The following is a 21,147-nucleotide window of genomic DNA, read 5'->3' on the forward strand; positions in this document are numbered from 1 at the left end:
ACCTCTGTCCCGGTGATAATGGAATGTACCCTAGACTTAGTACTGACTCTCCCCCATTCCACTGCCGGCACCCTCCCTGGTGAGAACACTCGGCTTGCAACTGCTCCCTCGCGTTGGCCACCGTGCCTGAAACCCAACTGTTAGTGATTTAGCTATTCCAGCTTCTCTTACAGTTTGCTATGAGGATCACTGATCCCCATAAGAAGTTCTGGGGAAGGATTTAGCGGTCAGTTAGGAAATACTTCACTGTCTTCCACTTGGAAATTCACAACATACATGAGTACTTATTAAAGGCTCTGATAAGTCCTGCCTCTGATAAGGCAATATGGTTAGCGATGGTAAATACCGGTTTTCCAAAGACATTTGATGATGAACATTTTCCCCCTCTGGAATATTTACTGATGTCAGTTCCTGTGACCAAGGCATTGTCCCCTCTTCAAATGAAGAGTCCTTAGGAAGATGTAACCTGCTTCTGCTCTTTGCCCTTCCTTCCAAAGAGGCACATCATCGCACCTCTCGTGAGTCTGTTTCCCCATCAGTAAAATGGGGATAACATGATGCCTCCTTCATGTTTGCTGTGAAGAGTCAATGACATTCTACATGGCAAGGGTTGAGCACAGTTCCTGGGACCTAATAAAGACTCTGACAGCTTTAATCGTCATCACCATCGCTGTGTAATCCTAGTTGAGTAATTTCACCTCTTGCACCTCTGCCCACCAAGTCACGGTGTACCTTCTCTCCACGTTGGAAAGTACTGCAGTCATAAGCTTAGGAGAGTCACTTAACCTCTGCGATCCTCAGTTTCCTGAACTGTAAAATGGGGATGCTAATACTACGTCACCTGTAAGGTTGTCGGGAGGGCTGAAGGGGGAAGCCTGCTGTGACACGCACAGTGTGCCTGCCTGAGTCTTCAGGACTTTGGCGCTCAGTTACGTAGGTGAACTGATAACTTGCTGTTGCTGGGCATGGGACCTTGGGTGGGTAAGTTTTGATGAAGAGAAGGAATGTAGTGAAAGCCAGGGGGCAGGGACCTGGGGGATGCGCCAGGAGGAAGTGCAGGCAGGGATCGGGGCAGTGACAGCCGGGGAAGGAGCTGCTCCGGCCCCCTTTGCCCACCTGCTAAGGTCTGAGTCTGGCCAGTGCTGCCTGGTCACCTGCCCTTGGCAGGCACAGTCGGCACCAGGGAGCTGGCTGGAAAGTGTCTTTAAGCAAATGGTACGCTTGGCAGGCTTGTGGGCTGCTGCAGTGGATCCAGAAACACACATTCTCACCCCGGAGAAACGTGGACTATAGATTCATGTGCACGTATACGTAGGGGACATGGCACAAGATACGGATACACACACACATACATGGAGAACACTGCGAAAACAGGCACACACCCCTGAAGACATGCCCCCCACACATGTACACACAGACACACACACTGCAGGGAACACATGACAGATATATGGACACACAACCCAGGAACCCCTCTCCCTGTTCTCAGATACAGATACAGACCCACATATACTTGGGGAATAGGCCACACACGTTTGCACAAAAACACACAAACACACACATCTTGGGAATAGACACCATGCACACACACATACAGAGATACACACAGACACACCTCAGGAAGCACACCCCATGAACACACACAGGTTCAGACAGACACACATGGAGAACACCACACAAACAGGTACACAGACACTCCAGGGAACACGCCACACACACGGATACCCACGTGGGCACATTTTGAGGACACTCAATTGGACAGGAGAAGCCAGCTCATGGGGAGTGGTACCCCCGCTCCCACCCCTCGCCACAGCTGCCTCTCCCCCACATTCGGGGAAAATGCACCTTAGTCCTCACGACCACCCAGCAGTCTGCAGCCTGCAAAGGGACACTGCCACCTGCACATGGGGACACTGCCACCTGCACATGGGGACATGTGCAGGCACGATGACCCACACTGCATGTGGGGACACACAGACACGATGCACACTTCCCCACATTGACATGTAAACACTAGGCTGAGAGACTCACGCTTTGCACAAAGTCACACACACAGTAACACACACACACACACACACACACGCACACGCACACGCACGCACTGCACACAACCCTCCACTCTCTGGCTACCCAGGCATACACCAGGTCGGCTGGGACCCCCCTCCCAGACCCCTCTGGGTGGGGGCATCTGAAGCAGACAGTTGGGTCACTGACCACTTGGTGACTTGGGGTTGCTGAACACAGCTCCTGAAGGAGGTGCAGTGGAGGGCAGGGACCATGGGGCCCCCAGGTCTGGACAGCTGAGTTGGGTGGGCGGAAGATGCTATGTCTCAGTTCCCCCATCTATAATGGGGATTCAGTCTTGTGAAGGTTCAATGAGTTAAAACATGTAAAGCTCATAGTTTGGTGCAGGGGTGAGAGTGCAGGTGTCCTGTTTTCGTCCTTCTAGCAGCCTGCTGGGACCCAAGGGATGGGGGCTGAGTATCCACCTGACCCTTCTTAGGATCTGTCATAATCTTCCAGGACCTTCCTGGGGGACCACCACCCTATAGGAAAGCATGGTGGCAGCTCCAGCTTCTCCTCTTCCTGCCCTGTCCTTCAAAACACTTCTAGTCTAGATACACTGTTAAGGTCCTCTACATATCTAGGTCTCCCCCATCCTTTCTTCCTTCCTTCTCTCCTCTCTCATGAGAAAACATCCTTCCTTCTCTCCAGGGCTATCTGTAAAATGGGTGGAAAGAAATGTCTTTAGCACTCATACCACCACTTCTTGTCTCATACCGGTGGCAGACATTACTAATCCATCACAGCACTTGAGCAGAATCATCAGCACAGCTCTCCAGGTAGCCTTTATCAATCAGCAAGGACAGTTTGCTACCCCACATCTATACAATGTCCAAAGTCTGGTCCAGCTCATGACCCTGGTCTTGCTGAGCCTTTGGGCAAGGAGTTAGGCAGCGTGAGGGGCAGAAAGGGAATATTCTAGATTTCAGCAGCCCTACAATCTCTGTCACCCTTTAAAAACCACAGAGCTCTGGGTTACAAAAATCAGTCTTGCTCCTGGGAGGAGGGTTGTGAGTGGGGCGTGATGGTGGGGCTGTTTTTTATTTACCTATCACCAACTGAGGGACAGTCCCTGAGTGGCCCCCAGCCTCTCTCAATCTGCAGGCCCCCTGCGAGAACCCAGGGTAGCAGGGTTCCCACGACGCCAGAGCGTGGGAGCCACGCAGGCCCCCTTTTGATGTGGGATGCGCTGTTTCCTCCGAGTCAGTGAGAACATCCTCCTGCCCTGGACAGGAGACCGCTGCCCGCAGGCCTCCCGGAAAGGGGGCTGGCCTTCATTCTCTGCTCCACCCTCTTGGGGCCCCTCCTGGCAAAGGGTCACAGGAATCCTTCAGGCTTTTGACACCTGCTCTGAACAGAGCTAGGCCTGGCTGCCGCAGGGCAGAGATGGGTCCCGCTGCCTTGCCCACCCTCAGCATCTGATCCTTTTCCTTCTCTGCTCTCAATGCCCTGTGGCTCCCACCTCGCTCTGAGTAAAATCCAACCTCTTTACCCTACGCCATATAGCCAGTACCTTACCCCTTGAACTCTGTTTCCCTCGTGCTCACCCCTCACCCACTCCTTTCCAGCCTCCCTGGCCTCTGTGACATTCTGCAAACATGCTTGGTGCATCCTCACCCCAGGGCCTTTGCACTTGCTGATTCCTCTCCCAGAATGCTCTTCCCCAGATATCTTCATGCTTTGCTCCCTCACTTAACACAAGTTTCTGCTCAAATGTCACTTATCAGAGATCTTCCCTGCCACTTCATTCTGGAGAAGCTTCTGTCTTTGCTCTTACCTTTTTTTTTTTTTTGTCATAGCACTAATCACGACCTGATATTTTAAAGTCTTTGGCATGACCAGGCCTTTCCAGCCTCTGTAACCTCCTCTCCTATGCCCTCCAGTTCTCTACTCCAGACACCTCTGCTGTTGCTCTAAAATGCTGAGTGTCGTCTTCTTTGGAGAGCTTTGCACTGGCTGTGCCCCCGGCCTGAGGCTCTTCCCGCAGATGCTGAATGGCTCACTTGGGTCTTCTGCAACGCTACCTCTCAGAGAGACCTCCCTTACACTAGTACACAGCACATAATAGGTGTTCAAGAAACGCTTGTTGCATGAATGAGGAAAGAAGGCTGGATCTTGTGGGGATGTTCCGAGCAGACGGCCGTGCACGCGTGCTCAGGCATAGTCTCCCCACGCATTTTTTGCACATCTCGGAAGTGAACCTTGCAGCAGGTGTCCCAGAGATGCGCTTCTGCAGCCTCTGGCCCCTCAGAGATTCTCTGCCAACATTCATTCTAAAGTGAGCATGCTAAGTTGGCATCCTGTGGGAACAGCCTGGGCAAACTTTCTCTAAGAAATTCCCAGAAATACTGCCCATCCAACTCTAGGCAGAGATTCCACGGCAAGGTTCTGGGGAACCCAGACATTTCCTGGAAACTGTCGCAGTGAATGTGCCACACAGAGACGGGCCGTGGGCACCCTCAGGGGTCAGTCATTCCCAGAGCTCACAGGTCCCAGTCTCTGCTGTAGAGTTTCAATTCTTCATCTAATCGCCCCAACAAGCCTGTGATATCCCGTTCTATAGAGAGTGAAACTGAGGCACAGAGAGGTGAAGTAACTTGCCAGTAAGTGATAGAGCCTGATTTGAGCCCAGGATGTCACGCTATACTAAACCCAGTTCTCTCACCCTGGCTTAGATACTGAGACAGGAGGCTGTATCTGAGAAAAAAAAACCTCCCCAAGATGAGTCTGGGAAAGAGAGATGGGGTGTTTGGCTCCCCTCTCTTTCCTTAGCCAAGGAAGAGCAAACAGAGATGCCTCGTACCTGCTCTGGCTGGCAGGCAATGTTCAAAGGCAGGATGAGATAACGCACAGAGATTTTTCCTAGTTGCTGTTCCTCACACTCTTCCCTGCCCTTTCCTGTCTGGGTGCCTTTGTCACACGGTTCCCCCTCCCTGTCCATACTATCTATTCCCAATTCACATCTTCCTTCTGAAGACAGGTTCAAAGGTCACTGTCTTCATGAGGCTTTTTCTGATCTACTTCAAGCAAAATCCATAACTGTGCCTTCTCTGAATTCCCAGGGGACTGTGTTTATCTTTTTTTGAGGACACAGACATTTCCTGTCTTGCTTTCTAGTTGTGTAAGTCCACTCCCACCTCTTCCACCAGACTGAGAGCTTCTGGAAATGTATCTGACCCAACTCTGTGATCCCAGGACTGAGGGTGAAACTTGGTACAAACGGTAAGTACTGAATGGAATAGTTGAGCCAAATAAGGAATTGGTCTACTAGTTCTCTGGTCTCTTTGTGGGGGTTGGGGGTGGCTAGTGTCCTTAGAGACAGTAGTTCTAACACCAAATGTGCCTCAGAGACCAGGTTGGAGCAGGGATGGTGAATATATGACATGTGTACGATTACTGCCCATCCGGCATCCATGGCAGGCATCACCAATCAATCCCAGCACTCCTTTCCACTAAGCTAAAAATGTAACTTCAGACTCCCCTCAAGAGCACTCCAGGAAGTCATCTCCATTCAAGCAGGGGTGGCACATGACCTGAAATCTATTTGTCATTTATCTTGCAGATGATGGGACTGAGGCCCAGAGAGGGGAAGTGACTTCACTAAGGTCACCCAGCTGGTTAGTGGTGCAGCTGGCACCAGGTCCTGGAGTTTCTGAGTCAGAGACCAGGGCTGAGCCCACCAGGCTGATCCGTGGGGCCATGTGGAGTTGAGCCTGCTGCAGCCTTTGACCTGGACCCTGGAGCTGGCTCAGGCCTGCGAGGGCTGCACCAGGCACTGCCCAAGTTGGATACCTTTGCCTGTTCTGGCCTCTGGTCTCCGTCCCAGGCAACTAGGGGGTTCAGGACCCCAGGGATGCAGGAAGCCATACTGATACTCCCTTTAGGGCAGCTGATTTTCTATCCATCTACCTAGGCTGGCCTCCCTCCCCTCCCTGACCCCTGCAGGCTCCAGGCCTGTCACATCCTCTGATGATGGTTTCAGGTCCCCTGATTGGGCCCCAGGTGCCCTCTGGACACCTGACACTTACCCAGCAGCCCCTTGGGGAACTTTAGGAGGCTCAGGCCTCGGTCATTTGGGTCCAAGTGGGTGAGAAGGGGTCAGAAGTGAGAGCACCATGTCACAGGGAGAAGGAAGTTCAAGTTCCCTAGGTCTGCTCCTGCCTCCTGCCCCCAATCAGTGCCCACTCCTCCCCTTCCTGAACCCCTGATCCCCACAGTCCTGGGGCCAACCAGGTCTCCACGCCCACTCCCTCTGCAGAGCCCGAGGGCTAAGAACATCACAGTGAGCTCCAGGGAGCTGGGGTGCCCCAGGGGTCCAGCAAAATCCCACAAACCATCAACGGCTGCCATCTGGGGGCCTTGCTCACTTCCCCTTTTCTCACTCCAGCACCTCCTGGGCTGCCTGGACAAGCCACTGAGCTTCTATGGGCGTCAGTTTTCCCTCTGTCAAATGGGACCTCTCACCTCTGACCCCGCCCACTCCCAGGGATTCAAGGGTACAAAAGTCCCCTGGAGAGAGATTTTGAGGGGTGGTTGTCATTTAGGGCCCAGGTTTATCCAGAGGCCTGGGGGCCTCCAGGTCACCCTCCCCCACCCTCCCTGGTCTCCCAGCCCAGCCAGTGCAGAGCTTGCTCTCAGCTGGATGGAGCCCAGGCGAAGGAAGGGAGGGCAGGGGAGGGCTGGCGGTTCCCACGGCCTGGGGCTGCCACGTATAGGCAGGAGTGTGTGGTTTGGCCTCCCAGGGAGCGGGGCAGGAAGTGCTTCAGGTCTGGGGTTGGGGGGGATGGGGGTGTTTGGTCTGACCTTGTGGTGAGGCACTGGGGGAGCCCAGTGACAGGAGAGGCAGTTACAGCCACTTCAGGGTAGGGAGGCCAGGAAAAGGGGGAGCAGGCCAGAGGCCCCGTGGGGACACAGTGAGGGCGAGACTTTACGTGTCGTGCCTTTTGGGGCTTTGCTTTTTCTGAAGCATTTAAATGTAATACCTACTAAAGAGCTGGAGAAACAAAACGGGGATCCTTTAAAACATAAACGTCAAATCACTGCTGGAAATAAAAAGGAAAACACTCAAACATACCTACCACATCAAAGCCCACCTCCCCAGATCGTCTCCAGATCCAGAGCGAACCTGTGACAACAAAGTCCCACCAGTCTGTCGCCAGCTCACAACCCTGCTGGCTCCCATTGCACGGGGAACAAAAGCCAAAGTCCTCATCACAGCCTTCGGGGCTCCACAGGCCCCATTTCATCTCTGACCTCCTCTCCCACCAGACGTCCCCTGTATCCTCTCCAGCCACACTAGCTGCCTCCAACAAACCAGGCCTGCTCCTGCCCCAGGGCCTTTGCACAAGCTGTTCCCTCTGTTTGCATTGCTCTCTCCTCAGTTCTCTGCGTGGCTTGCTTCTCAACCTCCATTCAATCCCTTCTCAAATGTGAGATTCTCAGTGAGGCCTCTTCTGACCACTTTATTTACAATTAACATCCCTCCCACCAACTCCCTACACCTGTCCCTTCTTTATTTTTTCTCTGTAGTAGTCACTACTCTCTCCCATGTTCTAGAATTTATTTTGTCTCTCACTAGAATGTGAGCTCTGGGATGGCAGGGATTGTCTGTTTTGTTCATTGCTGTATCCCCAGGGCCCCAGACAGCACCTGGCACACAGTAGTTGCTCAACACATTTGGTTAACGAATTAAACAACAGCCAAACACAGGCTGTAAGGAAGGTGAAAAGAAACAGTAAATGGGGGAAAGATGATAGCTGCAGGGTTCATACCCTTAATGCAGAGAGAACGCTTGAAAATCAGTAAGGAAGCAATAAACAGCCCAGGAGACGGATAAGCAAAAGGAACAGGCAAGGAGGAATCACTGATGGCCACTAAACAGCAAGAGGTGCTCAGGCTAAGAACCAGAGGTATGAAAACTCTAATGGCATCTCTATGGCGCCGATTAAGTTGGCGACATTGTACTAATCTGATAGGGATGTCCAGGGGTGCGGGACGGTGGGAGGGCAGGGAGGGAGGCACCCTCTTCCACTGCTGGGGCAGATGTATATCAGTACAGACTTGAAAATACAGGCACTTTGATATCTGCCCTCATGTTGGCCTGTGTTGCCAGCCCCCCTTCACAGGTGCAAAAACCGAGGACCAGAGAAGGCAATGAGCCCCACCGGAGTCCCACAGTGGGAGGAGATGCCTGAGCTGGGCCCAAACTCAGCCTGTCTGGGTTCATCCACTCCCTGGGCTCCCCAACACCATGTGGAATCAGGGCTGGGTATCTGATTCCACCTGGGACTCTGGCCTGAAACTTGGAGAGGGTGGACGGGTATGGGGCACCCCAATACCCTGACTGATTGGGGTTTTTGAATGAGTCCTAATCACGTGACTTTGAGCAAGTGCGAGCCTTTCAGGGCCTCAGTTTCCTCATCTGAAAAATGGGGATAACAGGACCTGCCTCCTTGGGTTTTGTGTGCGTTAAGACAGGCGATACATGTAAACGCTGCGAAATGAAGCCTGGGACATAGTGAGCGCTCAGTAAGTGGAAACAGGCCTGCAGCTGTCCCCCACCCTCTCCCCTCCACCACATGGGGTGGAAACTCTGAGTCGGCCCCACAGCTGTGTTTCAAAGTGCTGGACGCTGCCCTCTCAGGAGACAGGGCGGATCTTCCCCACCCCTGTGTGTCTGTCCCCCAGGCCCAGGCTGCCAGCTGGCTTCCCGCCCCGTCACAGGGGTGAGTGGAAAAACCCCGGCCCCAGGGACACTCTGGCCCCACTGGCTGTGTGGTCTGGGGGCAAGTCACTGCTCCTCTCTGGACCTCTGTCCTGAGATGACAATGGGAGGTGAGAAGGATGACAAAGAGTGATGTGAGAGTCCACTCCTCTCTTGTACACCGATCATACATGGCAATTTTAAATGCATTTGCCATCAGCTCTGCTGAGCCAGCACCTGTGAATGGTGGTGATTTTTAGCTCCGTTTGGCAGATGGGAAAACTGAGGCCAGGGAGCCAAAGCCAAGTGCCTCTCTGCAGGGGAGAGGGAGGGGGGAGAGGAGGGAGAAGGGGGAGAGAGAGTGGCTGAGAGGGAAAGAGAACGGCTGGAGAGAAGGAGCAAGAGACAGACAGAGACAGGGAGACATAGTCCCAAGGGGATACAGAGAGACTGAGAGGCTGAAACTCAAAAAGCTGTAACAGGAGAGTCACAGAGACATTGCTATGGGTTGAACTGTGGCCCCCCCTTGAAATTAAGTGTTGAAGTCCCTGAAACCCCAGCTATTTTAGAGACAGGGTCTTTGCAGAGGTGATCAAGTTAAAATGAGGTTATTAGGGTGGGCCCTAACCCTTATGACTGGTGTCCTTATAAAGAGGAAACTGGGACACAGGTGCAGAGGCTAGCCCATGGGAGACACAGGGAGAAGGGGCCCATCTGAAAACCCAGGAGAGAGCCCTGACGAGGAACCGACCCTGCAGCCCCCAGAACTGTGAGACAATACATTTCTTTTGTTTGAGCCCCCCAGTCTTTGGCACCGGGCAGACTGACAGACACAAACACAGAGGCGGAGAGACCGTGGGAAGGGTTATGAGATGCCCTTGGGGTTTGGGAACCAGGAAGGAGGTGGGGAGCCTGGCTGCCTGCCTCAGAGTCCACAGCCTTTTCCCCTCATAGGCTGCACCTGGGTCTCGGTTGCCTTGGCAACGGGAAGCTTCAGCCTGGAGGAACCAGGGTCTACCATCCCCATGCCTCCTTCCTCCCACTCCCCTCACCCAGCGGCAGACTCCACGTGTCCTGCACCCACCCCCAACCCTTGCTCTGAGCCAGGGGTATTTTTAGCTGGAGTTTCTGGGAGATGAGGGTTGTGGGGCCTTGACACAGACCTGTCTGGCTGAGGAGGGTCTGTTGGAGGGGCAGAGGTGAGACTGGGGAGGATCTGCATGGCTGGGGAGGGATGAGGGAGCCCTTGTGAGCCCCCCATACCTCCTTTCCAGGCCCATATCTGGTCTCAGAGAGGGTAAGAAACAGCCCAGGAAGAGGAGGGGGAGTGATACAGACTGGGTGGAGGGCACATGGCTGGGAAGCAGCAGGCAGGCAGATCAGAGGAGGATGTGTTTAAATATCAGCACACCCAGGGAGAAATCTTTCTTCTCCCCACAGCCCTCTTGAGCTCAAGCACACTCTATAGCTCCCCACTGCTGCCAGCACCAAGGCCAGGCTCCCCTGAGGCTCCACAATGTGGCAAAAATCTCAGCCCTTACTGTTCCACCAGGGAGCCTCCATCGCTGCGTGGTCTCCACACCTGCTGGATTCATCCCCACCCCAGCCCCTTTGCACTGGCAGTGCCCCTGCCCGGCACTTCACCTCCTGCCCTCCTCACACCTCTAGCCCTTTCCTGAACCTGCCATGTCCTTCACGCCCCATTGAAGTTATACACACTGTTCCCTCTGCCTGGAACAGCCTCTCTCCGGGTCTGGCTACCTTCTCAGCAGGGTCTGCCTTGACTACGCCATTCCCTCTCGCCCACACCACCCTGTCCCTCCACCTCCCCAAGCACTTCCCTCTCTCTCCAGCAATTGTGTTCATTTACTTGCTCACTTGTTGTCTGTCTGTCAGTTCGGACCCCTATTATCTTGTTCAGCTCTGTGAACACACACCCACAGTACAGATTTGGAGAACTGATATTAAGCAATCAAAGCTGAGTAATTCTCAGCTGGCCCTAAAACAGTGGTTTTCAATAATTTCATCAATGACAGAAAAATTCATTTCACCTGGGAACCCATTACACACATGTAGAAATAATGCAAAAAGTTCATGGAACAATTTTTACTGTTACTATGTATGACACATGCTAATATATTCTATTCTATTTCATTCCATTCTATTCCCAGAAAATTCTGGCTAAAGCCTTCTGATTTCATAATCTACTAGTGTGTTACAACACACAGCCTTGGAGAGAAGGTTCTCGAATTCTTGCCGCAAAGGTCCCTGGGACTTTCCTGGTCCTGCCCCTCCCACATTTACTCCAACTTGCTGTTCCACTCTTCTTTGTCATTCTGGGGCCCTCCAGCCTTCCCTCTTCATAGGGGAGCCAGAGCCAGGTAGCTATGTACAAGGAGGCATAAGGAGTACCCGTCTGTGATGCCCAGGCGGGCAAGTCCCTCCCACAACATTTCCCAAAGAGGCTTTCTCCAACCTCCTTAGGTCTCCTCTCTGGGCCTGCAGGAGGCGTGACCTGGAGGGGAAGGGGAAGGGGCAGGGAGGCAGGCAGGTGGCAGCTACTGTGGTCTGTTCCATGGAAGATTACGCTCCCCCCAAACCCCACATCGACCCTCCTCCTGCATCACAAGAGTAGTCCTAACAGCGACCGCGGGACTATCGCCGTGTGCAAGCGCTACGTTCAGGCTCACAGCTCCCATTTGACAGATGATGAAACTGAGGCTCAGTGAAGGCAAGGGACTTGTCCAAGATCTTACGGTTCAGGAGTGGCTGCCAAGAGGGGATCTGAACCCAAGCAGTTAGTCTCTCAAAGGGACAGAAGGCAGATAGAGCAGCCTAATTCAGGGTCCCTCCCCTTCCCCAGGCCTGTGTCCCTGGGTGAAAGGGGAGGCCTGGATGTGATGACCTCAAAGGCTGTCTCCAGGCCTGACTTGTGCCAAACTCAGGTCAGCATGGTTGCTATGCATTCATACAAGCAAGCAGAGCTGGCTCTCGGTGCCTGCTCTTCCTCTTCGGCCCCCAACCCACCCCCATCTGCTCTTGGCCCTTCTGGTCTCTCTCAGGGTCAAGGTCTTTGCTCCTCCCTCTCACGATCAATCCCTCAGGGTCTGGTCCTCTGCTGGGATTAACCGAATCTGGGCTCCAGGGACGGCAGCTGACAGGCTCACTGGAGCCTGGACGCCTTAACGCAGGGACTTTCAAAGCTGGGATGACCCCGGTTCCCTTCCTCAGTGAACAGAAGAGATTCCAAAAAGGGCTGCTTTGGTTAAAACAAGAGCGGAGAGGCTGGCCCCTTTGTGCCTGACTTCTTAGCCACCACCCTCTCCTGCCACTATCCCAGGTCGCCCCAGGAGTCCCTGAAGCTTGAAAACCATGGTATTAGCCTCAATTAGTAACGATATTTCAGGTGCTGCCTGGAGGCAAAATATTTTGGACAAGGGGCTAATGCCTGTTTGAGCCTCCACCTGAGATGGGTATGGCCTGGGGCCAGATTGGAAGCCCTCTAAAAATTCAAAGACAACACGGCACAGACTCTGGAATCCACAAGTCTGAATTCCAGTCCAGGCTTCCACCTGGGTGGCCCTCAGAAGGTACCATACCTCTCCCAGCCTCAGTCTCCCAATCTGTAACAAGGGCATGGTAGAATTTGGGGGAGGGGGTAATAGATGAGGTGGTGTAGATAAAGAGTTTAGCAAGTAATAAACATTCACTAGACACCATTATTGTTCTTGCTGTGGCCCCATCACTTGTGAATTGCGTGATCTTGGAGATATCAGTAACCCTTCCTCTGCTTCATTTCCTCATCTGTATATTGGGGATGATGGTGGTTCTTATCTCGTAGAGTCCTTATGCCAGGAGATACATGAGCGTTAAGGTGCTGAGTCCATGCTTAGCATAAAGTGAATACTTAATAGATGCTAAATATTACTTATGATTATTAGAATTATTGTAATTCTTTGTTCCTAGCCCCGGTGGGCAGCCACCCCTGCACCCTGGGCCCGGCTTACCCCGGCGGGATGGAGGCGCGTGCGCTCACGCCGGTGACGCGCTGGGGCCCAGGCCGGTTGAGGTTGTTCTGCCCAGGGGTGGGCGCGCCGCCGGGGGCGCTCGGACTCCGCGGGGGCGCCCCGGGGAGCTGCGCGGGCTCGGCGGGGCAGGCGGCGGGCGCGGCCCAGAGAGCGGCGCCGGCGAAGGTGGCGCTGGGGCGCACGGCGAGCGTGCCCGGCGGCCCTCCGGGCGGCTGCGGGGGCTGCGGCGGCGGCGGCGCGGGGGGCGCTTTGCGGCGCTGCGAGGCCAGGATGGCGTTGGACGCGGCGCGCGTGCTGTTGACCAGCAGGCACTGCTGGCACGAGCAGGGCTGGCCCGAGCTGGAGCCCACGGGCCACGACTGCGACTTGGGGATGGAGCCCACGGTGAGCGGATAGGCGAGGTCCAGGCGGCGGCGCAGGCGGCGGCGCCGGCGGGTCTGGCGGTTCATCTGCGACATGCTGTTAAAGTAGATGAGGTAGCAGAAGCCGAGCGACGAGAGGTCGAGCCACGGGTGCTGCTTCTCGTAGGCGTTCTGGATGGTGATGCAGATGTCCATGTCGTAGGCCGTCCACGCGCCGCCGTCGTTCTCCCATTCCCACACGATGCCCTTGCCCGGCGCCGACGACGGGTCGTAGAAGTTGCGCCGCACCGGCCGCATGGTGCCTGTGCTCACAAGGGGGACGGGAGTCAGGACAGGAGGACGGTTAGCATCCGCGGCCGGCGGGGGCAGGCAGGAGTGCGGATCAGGACGGGCCGGCCCGAGGGGCGGGGGACAACACAGAGGGTCAGCCCGGGCTGGAGGGGCAGTACAGGCAGGGGCGAGGCTGAGGGTCAGCACATATGGGGCGAAAGGAGTGCAGGGTGGGAGCGGAAGGTCAAGGAAGGAGGGGAGCGTGTAAGACAGCACGGAGCTGCAAATCAGCGAGTTGGGCAGGGGATGAAAGTTGCCCCCACCTCTCAGGGGTCTACACAAGCACCGAACCAGTGGCTGTCAACAGTCCTGGGGGGAAGGGCCAAGGGGGTGTGGGGGCTGTTCAGACAAAGAAGTGAGGGGAGCAGAGTTTGCACCTGGCGTGAGGGCAGGGATCAACAGGGGCCATGACCGTGCAGACACCAGTATCAGGCAATCCTTTCTCTCATTAGTTCACTCACTCAATTATTCGATCATCAATCCATCCATTAGCTGATTACTTCAAGCACAAGTTCATTTATGCAAAGGATCATTCTTTCATTAGCTCATTCATTTATTCATGCCTTGGGTCATGCATGCATGTGTTCCTCAGTTCATTCATTCAGTAATTCTTTTCATTTGCTCATTGACCCATGCCTGCCTGCTGTCATTACACCTGCATTTATTCACCATTTCATTCATTCCTTCATTTACCACCATCCTGTTTTAAAATGTGCACCCCCTTTCCCCTCTCTCCTTCCCTCCTCCGTTTTCTCCATATGGTATACTTTATATTTCACATATTTATCTTGTTTTCTGTCTGTCTCCTCCCACTAGAATGTCACTGCCACAAGGCAGAGACTTTGTTTTATTCATTGCTGTATCCCCAGCGCCTGCACACAGTAAGTGCTCACTACGTATTTGCTGAATGTGTGAATGAATTCATTAGTTCAGACACTGATCCATTTTGGGTTTGGTTATTTTTATTCCTTCATGCCTTTTGCTACCCGTGCATTGGTCCATTCCTGCACCCCCTTATTTATTTCTTTTTTCATGTATCGGTTTGTTTATTTGATCCTTCTTGTAGCAAACATGCTGCCTGTCTGCGCTGTGGAGGGCTTCACTTGAAATGAACATGAACACCAGCCAGGTGGGTATTCATGCCTCTCACTTGAAAAACAGAGGCACTGAGGTTTTGCTCCCAACCTCTGCTCCATGTTTCTCAACTCTAGATGCTTCCTGAGAGCAAGGCTCCATGGACACTGGGTTAAACAGAGATAACCAAGGTCCAGGCTGCAGAACTTCTCAGTGCCTTTAGCCTGCTATATGCCTTGGGGCCAGTGTAAAGATACTCTTTTTCAGGGTTCACTTGGCACACTTGCAGGAGGGCTGCTCGCCTGACTGCTCCTCAACTGTGGGCAAGTCCCTTAAGTCTCCCTAAGTCTCGTGGCCCCATCTCAAAAATGAAGGTGATGCTAATCCATGAGCCACCCCTCCCCCCTCACACAGGGCTGCTGGGAGGATTCAGTGAGAACAGCCACAGAGCACTGGGTCTGGGTGGGGCACCAGGGCTGGGAGGCAGACTGACCTCATTTCAAGTCCTATCTGCCCAACTTTCCAGCTCTGTGTCTGTGGTCAGGTGACTCAATGGCTCTGAGCCTCAGTTTTCTCATCTCTAAAATGGGCATAAGCAGACTGTTCTTATGAGGTTGTTCAAAGAATCAATCAAGACAAATACTCTCTCTACTCTGATGATTCCAATATCCTCTCCCCCGACAGCCAGACTTGTGTACCCAGCTGCTTCCTCAGCACCCATCCCTGCAGGTCCCCCTGATTATCCCCCACCCCAAACCTGCTCCTCCTCATTGCAGTTACTGGCATCTCCATCCTTCCAGCTGCTCAAGTCCCCAACCCCCAGTCCTTGGACCCATCCCTGACTTCTTACCTCATACCCCGCATCCAATCTATTAGTAAATCCAGTTGCCTCTGTCTTCAAATACATCCCACGTCTGACTGCTTTGCCCTCTCACCACTGCACTGAATCTACCTGGTCCAAACCACTGTGTCTCTCCTGCCTGGATCACTGCAATAGACTCATGACTGGTCTCCCTTTCTGCCGTCTATTTCCCAGATGGCAGCCAGAGGGTTCAATGTAAGTCAGAACACACTCTCCTTCAGCTCAAAATTCTCCCATGGTTCCCTGCTTACTTGCAGTCCAAGTCCTGGCCATGACCGACAGAGTTTGCCGTGTCATCTATAAAGTTCCTACAAAGTCCCACGGGTCTACAGAGCCCCCCCTTTTACTCAATCCACTCCAGCCACTCTGGCCTACTTGCTGCTGCTCAAACATCCCCACATCCCAAGCAATGTCCATCCTCAGGGCCTCTGCACCTGCTGTTTCCTCTGCCTGGAATATGCCCAGGCCACTCCCAGATGTTCTCCCAGTTTCCTCCCTCCTTTCTTTTAGGTCTCTGTTCAGTTGTCACCTCTTTGGAAAGACCTTCCCAGACCCCCCTTCCACTGGCCTCCCGCTGTCATCCTCTCCTCTTGCTCTGTTTCTCTACCGGGCGCTCAGCACTACCTGCGTGATACATTCACCTGCAGACTTTCTTTACTCTCTGTCTCCTCCCACTCGGCTGTTGGCCCACGAGGCCAGGGGTCCTGCCTGCTTTGCTCACTGCTGTATCCCCTGTGCCTAGCAAGGTGCCTGGCACGCAGTGGGTCCTCCCTACAGGGAGGCATTTCCATTGTTAATTGGCACAACCCCAGGGGGCTGGCCCAGGGGTGTGCAGCCAGATGGATGGGGACCCATCGTGGTCCATCCTGAGGCCCCCTTCCGCCCCTGCCTTGCTCAGGCCTCTCTCTCCTGGGCACAGACTCTATCTTACCTTCACTTGGGTCCCTACCCAAGGGTGAAACAGCTTGTCCTCTGCTCTCTCTTCTGTTTGAATCCCAAGGTCTACAGGCTACCGTGCCCCCTGTCGACTGAGAACTGGGGAAATTAGGGCTCAGAGCTGTTGCTGTAAAGAGAGAGGCACAGTGGGCCTGGGGTCCCCGGGCTCCCATAATGTTCCAGTCAATCATATGAAACCTTCCTCTGGGCTTCTGAGGCAGCCTCATTCTGATGTCTGCTTTATCATTTTAATTGAGTGTACGCATATTGATTTTTTCCTTGACAGCGTTGTTCTTCCAAGGCAGGCCTGAGAGGGGATTAGTGAGAGGGAAGCTCCAGGATCCTGAGTCCTGGTTTTCCCCTCCCAGAGCCTCAGTTTCCCCATCTGCAAAATGAGGGCTCGTGACAGATGACTTTCAGGTCCAGTGTGCCTGAAGTATCGTCATTAAGCCTCGTGGTAAGGGTTAAGGCACAGTGATACCTGGAAAGTGTAACCCCTAGATGGGAAGGGAAGGGGTGCAACTTTCTATATTTAAACCACCTCTGTGTGCCAAGTCTTGAGCTGGGCAGGGCAGGCTCAGGGGTGGGAGGTGCAGAGTGAAATGGCTGAGAGAAACAACTCAGAAGTCTCACAGGCCATGTGCAAATCCTGGCTCCACCTATAGCCTCAGTGTCCTCATCTGTCAGATGGGGGTATTTATACCTACCCCAAAGAATTACTGTGGGACAAAGTAAGATAATGCATGCTATAGGTGCTTAGCAGAGCACTTGGCTATGGTAAGGGCTCCATGAATGTTAGTTAAGATGCTGTTATTACTACATACCTTACCCACATTTACCCTCTCCCAGCTCTTGTTCACTCGGCAAACTCCTATTCATGCAACAAAACCCTCCACATGCCCACCTCGTCTAGGAAGCGCTTTTCTGTTCTGCTGCTATAGCTAACACGTGCAGCTTTTTATTGCTTGTCTATCCTTGCACTGTCATCAAATTACTCATTTTTGTTCTTCATCTCTCTCAATAGTATGACTTTCAGGAGGACAAGTATCTGTGTTCGTGTTCCCACACCAGGCACAAAGCCTGGCGCAAAGGAGGTGTCTGCAACTGAACAGGCAACCTACTTGGCATAGGTCAGGGCTCAGAGAGACTGAGAAAGAGGAGGGGTTGTTCTTGATGGAGATCAAATACAGACTGGAGCAGGGACCAAAGCACACACAGAGTACCCAGGGTGGGGGGGACAGGGTTCCAAAGGTCAGCGTTGGCCAGCTCTGCAACAAAGGGCTCTGGGAGCTCCTCCCGGCCAGGTCAGGGCCAGCCGGACCAGGCATCCCTCTCTCCAGGGCTCTATTTACCAGATATCGATTTTCCTGCCTGTTTACTGGTAGTTATTAAAGGCTGCGTCCCTAGAGTCCTTTTCAAATGAGATCGGAACCTGGAGAGCTGGAGTAATTAGGGCAGCTGCTGTCCTGCCCGCCAGGCCCCGCACCCCGCAGCGCCCAGAGCTGCCAGCCTGCCCACCCGCCCGTCCACCTCCCCGGCTCATGCTGGCGGGGGACCAGCCGAGGGGGGCCAGCTGGTTCCCCAGTGACCTGCCTGGGCCTCGATCTTGAGATTTCCAAGGGAGCAGCAGCAGAAACAATCTTTCTCCTCCCCAGTGGCCTTGGCCTAGATTTTCAGCCAGAACAATGGGTCTAAGATGGGGCTGGAGGTTCTTTAGCCTGGGAGACGGGAGGGCCTCAGACTGGTGGCCTGGACGCATGGCTGGTGGACTTTCTAACATCCACCAGCCCTGCCGGGTCCACTCCCCTCCTCCGGCCTCACAGGCACCCAGCTGCGCTGGCCACCCGGGTCTGCGTCCCCATGGCAGTTAGGAACCTGTGTCAAGCACGTACTATTCTGGGCCTGTTTCTGTGTGTGCTTTTGTTCTCTGTCCCCCCTACCCCCTCCTTAGTTACTTAGGAATGTTTGGTTGAAAAATTCCAATCTTGTTCCAGCTGAACTGAGGGGAAAGGGGTTTCGGCCAAATGTCAGCTGGAGGATTGCAGGAGATGGGCCCCCGGAGACCGGGTGGTGTGGGGGCGGCCGCAGCCACTGCAGCCAGTGACCAGTTCATGCCCGGGGCAGAGACAACCAAAGAGAGATGGAGATACTGGAGGAGAGAGAGACAGGGAGAGACACACATGCCCGGAGAGGCCAAGATCAAAATGGGAAATGCTAAGGCAGCTACAAGGAGAGTCCAGGGGGTTAAAGAGACAAACAAAATCCTGAAACCTAGGGACTGAGACAGTCATGGACAGTCAGGGAGAACAAGGGGCCAGGCCAAGAGACAGGAAGGAGCGGAGAGGAGAGACCATGGGGGCCGACCGTTCTGCGGCAGTAACAGTAAGGCTGACTTGGCCTGAGTACCCACTATGTGCCAGAGGCTGTGCTCAGCACTTTTCCTGCACTAACTCATTTCACCCTCACATGGTTCCTTCCAGGGAGGGACCAGAATTATTCCTGTTTGACAGGAGGCAACGGAGGTCCCAGAAAAGTGAAATCTTGGGAGGGTTGAGGATGAGGCTTGCTTCATGGAGTAAAGGAAAGGCCAGGATGGACGGGTTCTAAGGAGTTTAACTCAGTCAAGTGGTCGCTCAGGCTAGGATACCTCGAGCGACAGGGAACTCACCACCTCAGCTTTGCCCTCAGTTGTTTCGCTATGAGAGGTTTCTGCCTGGAGAACGTGGTCCTGGTCTGACCCCTCTGTCTGAAGGTTGGGTGTGTGGATGTCTCAGCCCCCATCTTTTGGCCTTAAGAAGAAGCTGACTTGGTGGAGAGGGGAAGGCCCTGAGCCCCTGTGACTGCTTCTTTAGCCTCCAAAGGGTTCCTCCCTGGGCTCAGCCATGATCCCCTCCCTCTGGGGGTGGCTTCCTGGAGGGAAGTGACCTCAGTTTGGGGGCACCCAGACCCTGACGGGAAGGGGTGCTCGTGGGAGGCAGTCATGGGACATCCTGTCAGGTGGGGGGAGTCCCGCTGCAGGCCGAGGCCTGTGACTGGGGGTTGGGCAGTGGTTGAACACCCGCTGGATTCTGGGCCCAATGAGGTAGTTTACTGAATCCTCCACCAATGCAGAAGTAATCATAACAACAGTCATTCACACTCAGGGGACATACTTTCATGGCCCCAGTCGCATGTTAACTCACTTAATCTTCACAACGGCCCTACAACGTGTTATCACCCCATTTTAGAGGAGAGGAAACAGAGGCACAGAATAGATGAGGAACATGCCCAAGATTACCTGCAAGGAAGTGGTCTAGCCAGAACCCATCCCAGGCCCCCTGGCTCCCTTCCCTGCTCTGCTCTTACTGGCCCATGTTCCAGAAGAGAAAACTGAGGCATGGAGGTTACACAGCGAGTAAGGGACACAGCTGAGGTTCAAACCCAGACTGCCATATGGCCTTCCGGAATAGCAGCCCTCTCCCTTAACCCCTGAGCTGATTATCTGCGTGGCTGGCCAGCTTCCTGACAGCAGTAGTGATCACCCTCCTGCTTTATCGAATTCTGCTGTGCCAAGGACTTCTGTGCACCGTCCAGTCTTCAAAACAGCTCTAGAGGTTTTGTGCACTACTGTTAGTCCCATTTGGCAGACAGGGAAACAGGCTCCCTCGGGAAGACTGGACGCCCCCCCCTGGGGGCAGTGGTAGGGCTGAGACTCGAACTGCTGTCTGTGGACCCAGGGAGCCTCCCCCTCCCGCCCTGTGATCAATAATCCTGCCCTGTTCTGTTTCCCTCCAAACTCTCCCAGGGGACTTGTCAACTGAGCCGCGGCCCATTAGCGGTTTCTGCACGTTTGAAGCTGGCCCAGACTCCCCAGGGTCTGCTGGCAGCCAGGCCAGGGCCGAGGAGAAGGGAGGGGAGGAGGTCTCCAGCCTCGCCTGGGGAGGCTGAGGGGCTGCAGGGCACTCGGAGAGGCTACCACTTTCAAATTGGTTTCAAAAGGCCCTGGCTCCGGAGGCTGCCGGCAGCTGCAAACTGGCTATGCCCACGTTATGGGCTGAATGTGTGGCTTCCCGGTCACCTGGCTTCCAACACACTTGGGCTCAGACCCCTGGCACAGAAGCAGCAGCTGAGAGAGGGAAAATGAGGGCGTAGGAAACAGAAGGAGCAGCGAGTCCTCTATCTCCTGGAGCCCTGAGCGGCCTTGGGCAACTGCCCTGATCCTTCCAAGCCTCTCCCTCCTCATCTGTGAAATACGCATTATCATCATCATCAGTGCTCACAGAGGGCCTACTATGTGCCAGGTACTGTTCTAAGTGTTTCATGTGTTAATTTTTAATCTATACAACCCTCTATAGAACAGGTACCATTATCATCACTGCCTTGTACAAATGCTGAAACACAGAGAGGTGAAGTGACCTGCCCCAAATCACACAGCTACGGAGTTATTAAGCCAGGATTCAACCCAGCTGGATCTGAACTTCTCCCCACTTCCACTGCCACCACCCTGGTCCAAGACACCATTACTACTCGCCTAGACTACAGCAGCAGCCTCTGTCCTGTGTCCCAGTTTCCCTTCTTCGCACCCTGTGATTCATTTTCACAAGGCAGCCAGAGGATCTTTCACAAACTCAAGTCTGACCACATCACTCCTCTGCTCAACATCCATCAATAGCTCCCTAGTGCCTTTAGGAATAAATCAGTCTAAGCTCTTTAGCTCATCTTCAGGGCCCATCACAAGCTGTCTGCACAGCCTCACACTGTAATTGCACCAAACTTCTAGTTACTCTCTGAACGCACCGTGTATTTGCA

General features: G+C 53.9%; 1 protein-coding gene across 1 annotated transcript in view; it reads right to left on the reverse strand.

Annotated features, from left to right (window-relative positions):
* The window catches only part of DTX1 (deltex E3 ubiquitin ligase 1), a 35,903-nt gene that overhangs the window by 4,254 nt on the left and 10,502 nt on the right, over positions 1-21,147 (reverse strand). The window contains exon 3 of the mRNA XM_074356606.1: positions 12,775-13,459. Coding sequence (XP_074212707.1) covers positions 12,775-13,459 — 685 coding nt within the window. The remainder of the gene's footprint in view (positions 1-12,774; positions 13,460-21,147) is intronic.

The sequence above is a fragment of the Camelus bactrianus genome, chromosome 32 (genome assembly GCF_048773025.1).
Source record: "Camelus bactrianus isolate YW-2024 breed Bactrian camel chromosome 32, ASM4877302v1, whole genome shotgun sequence".
In the NCBI taxonomy this organism is placed as follows: Eukaryota; Metazoa; Chordata; class Mammalia; order Artiodactyla; family Camelidae; genus Camelus; species Camelus bactrianus.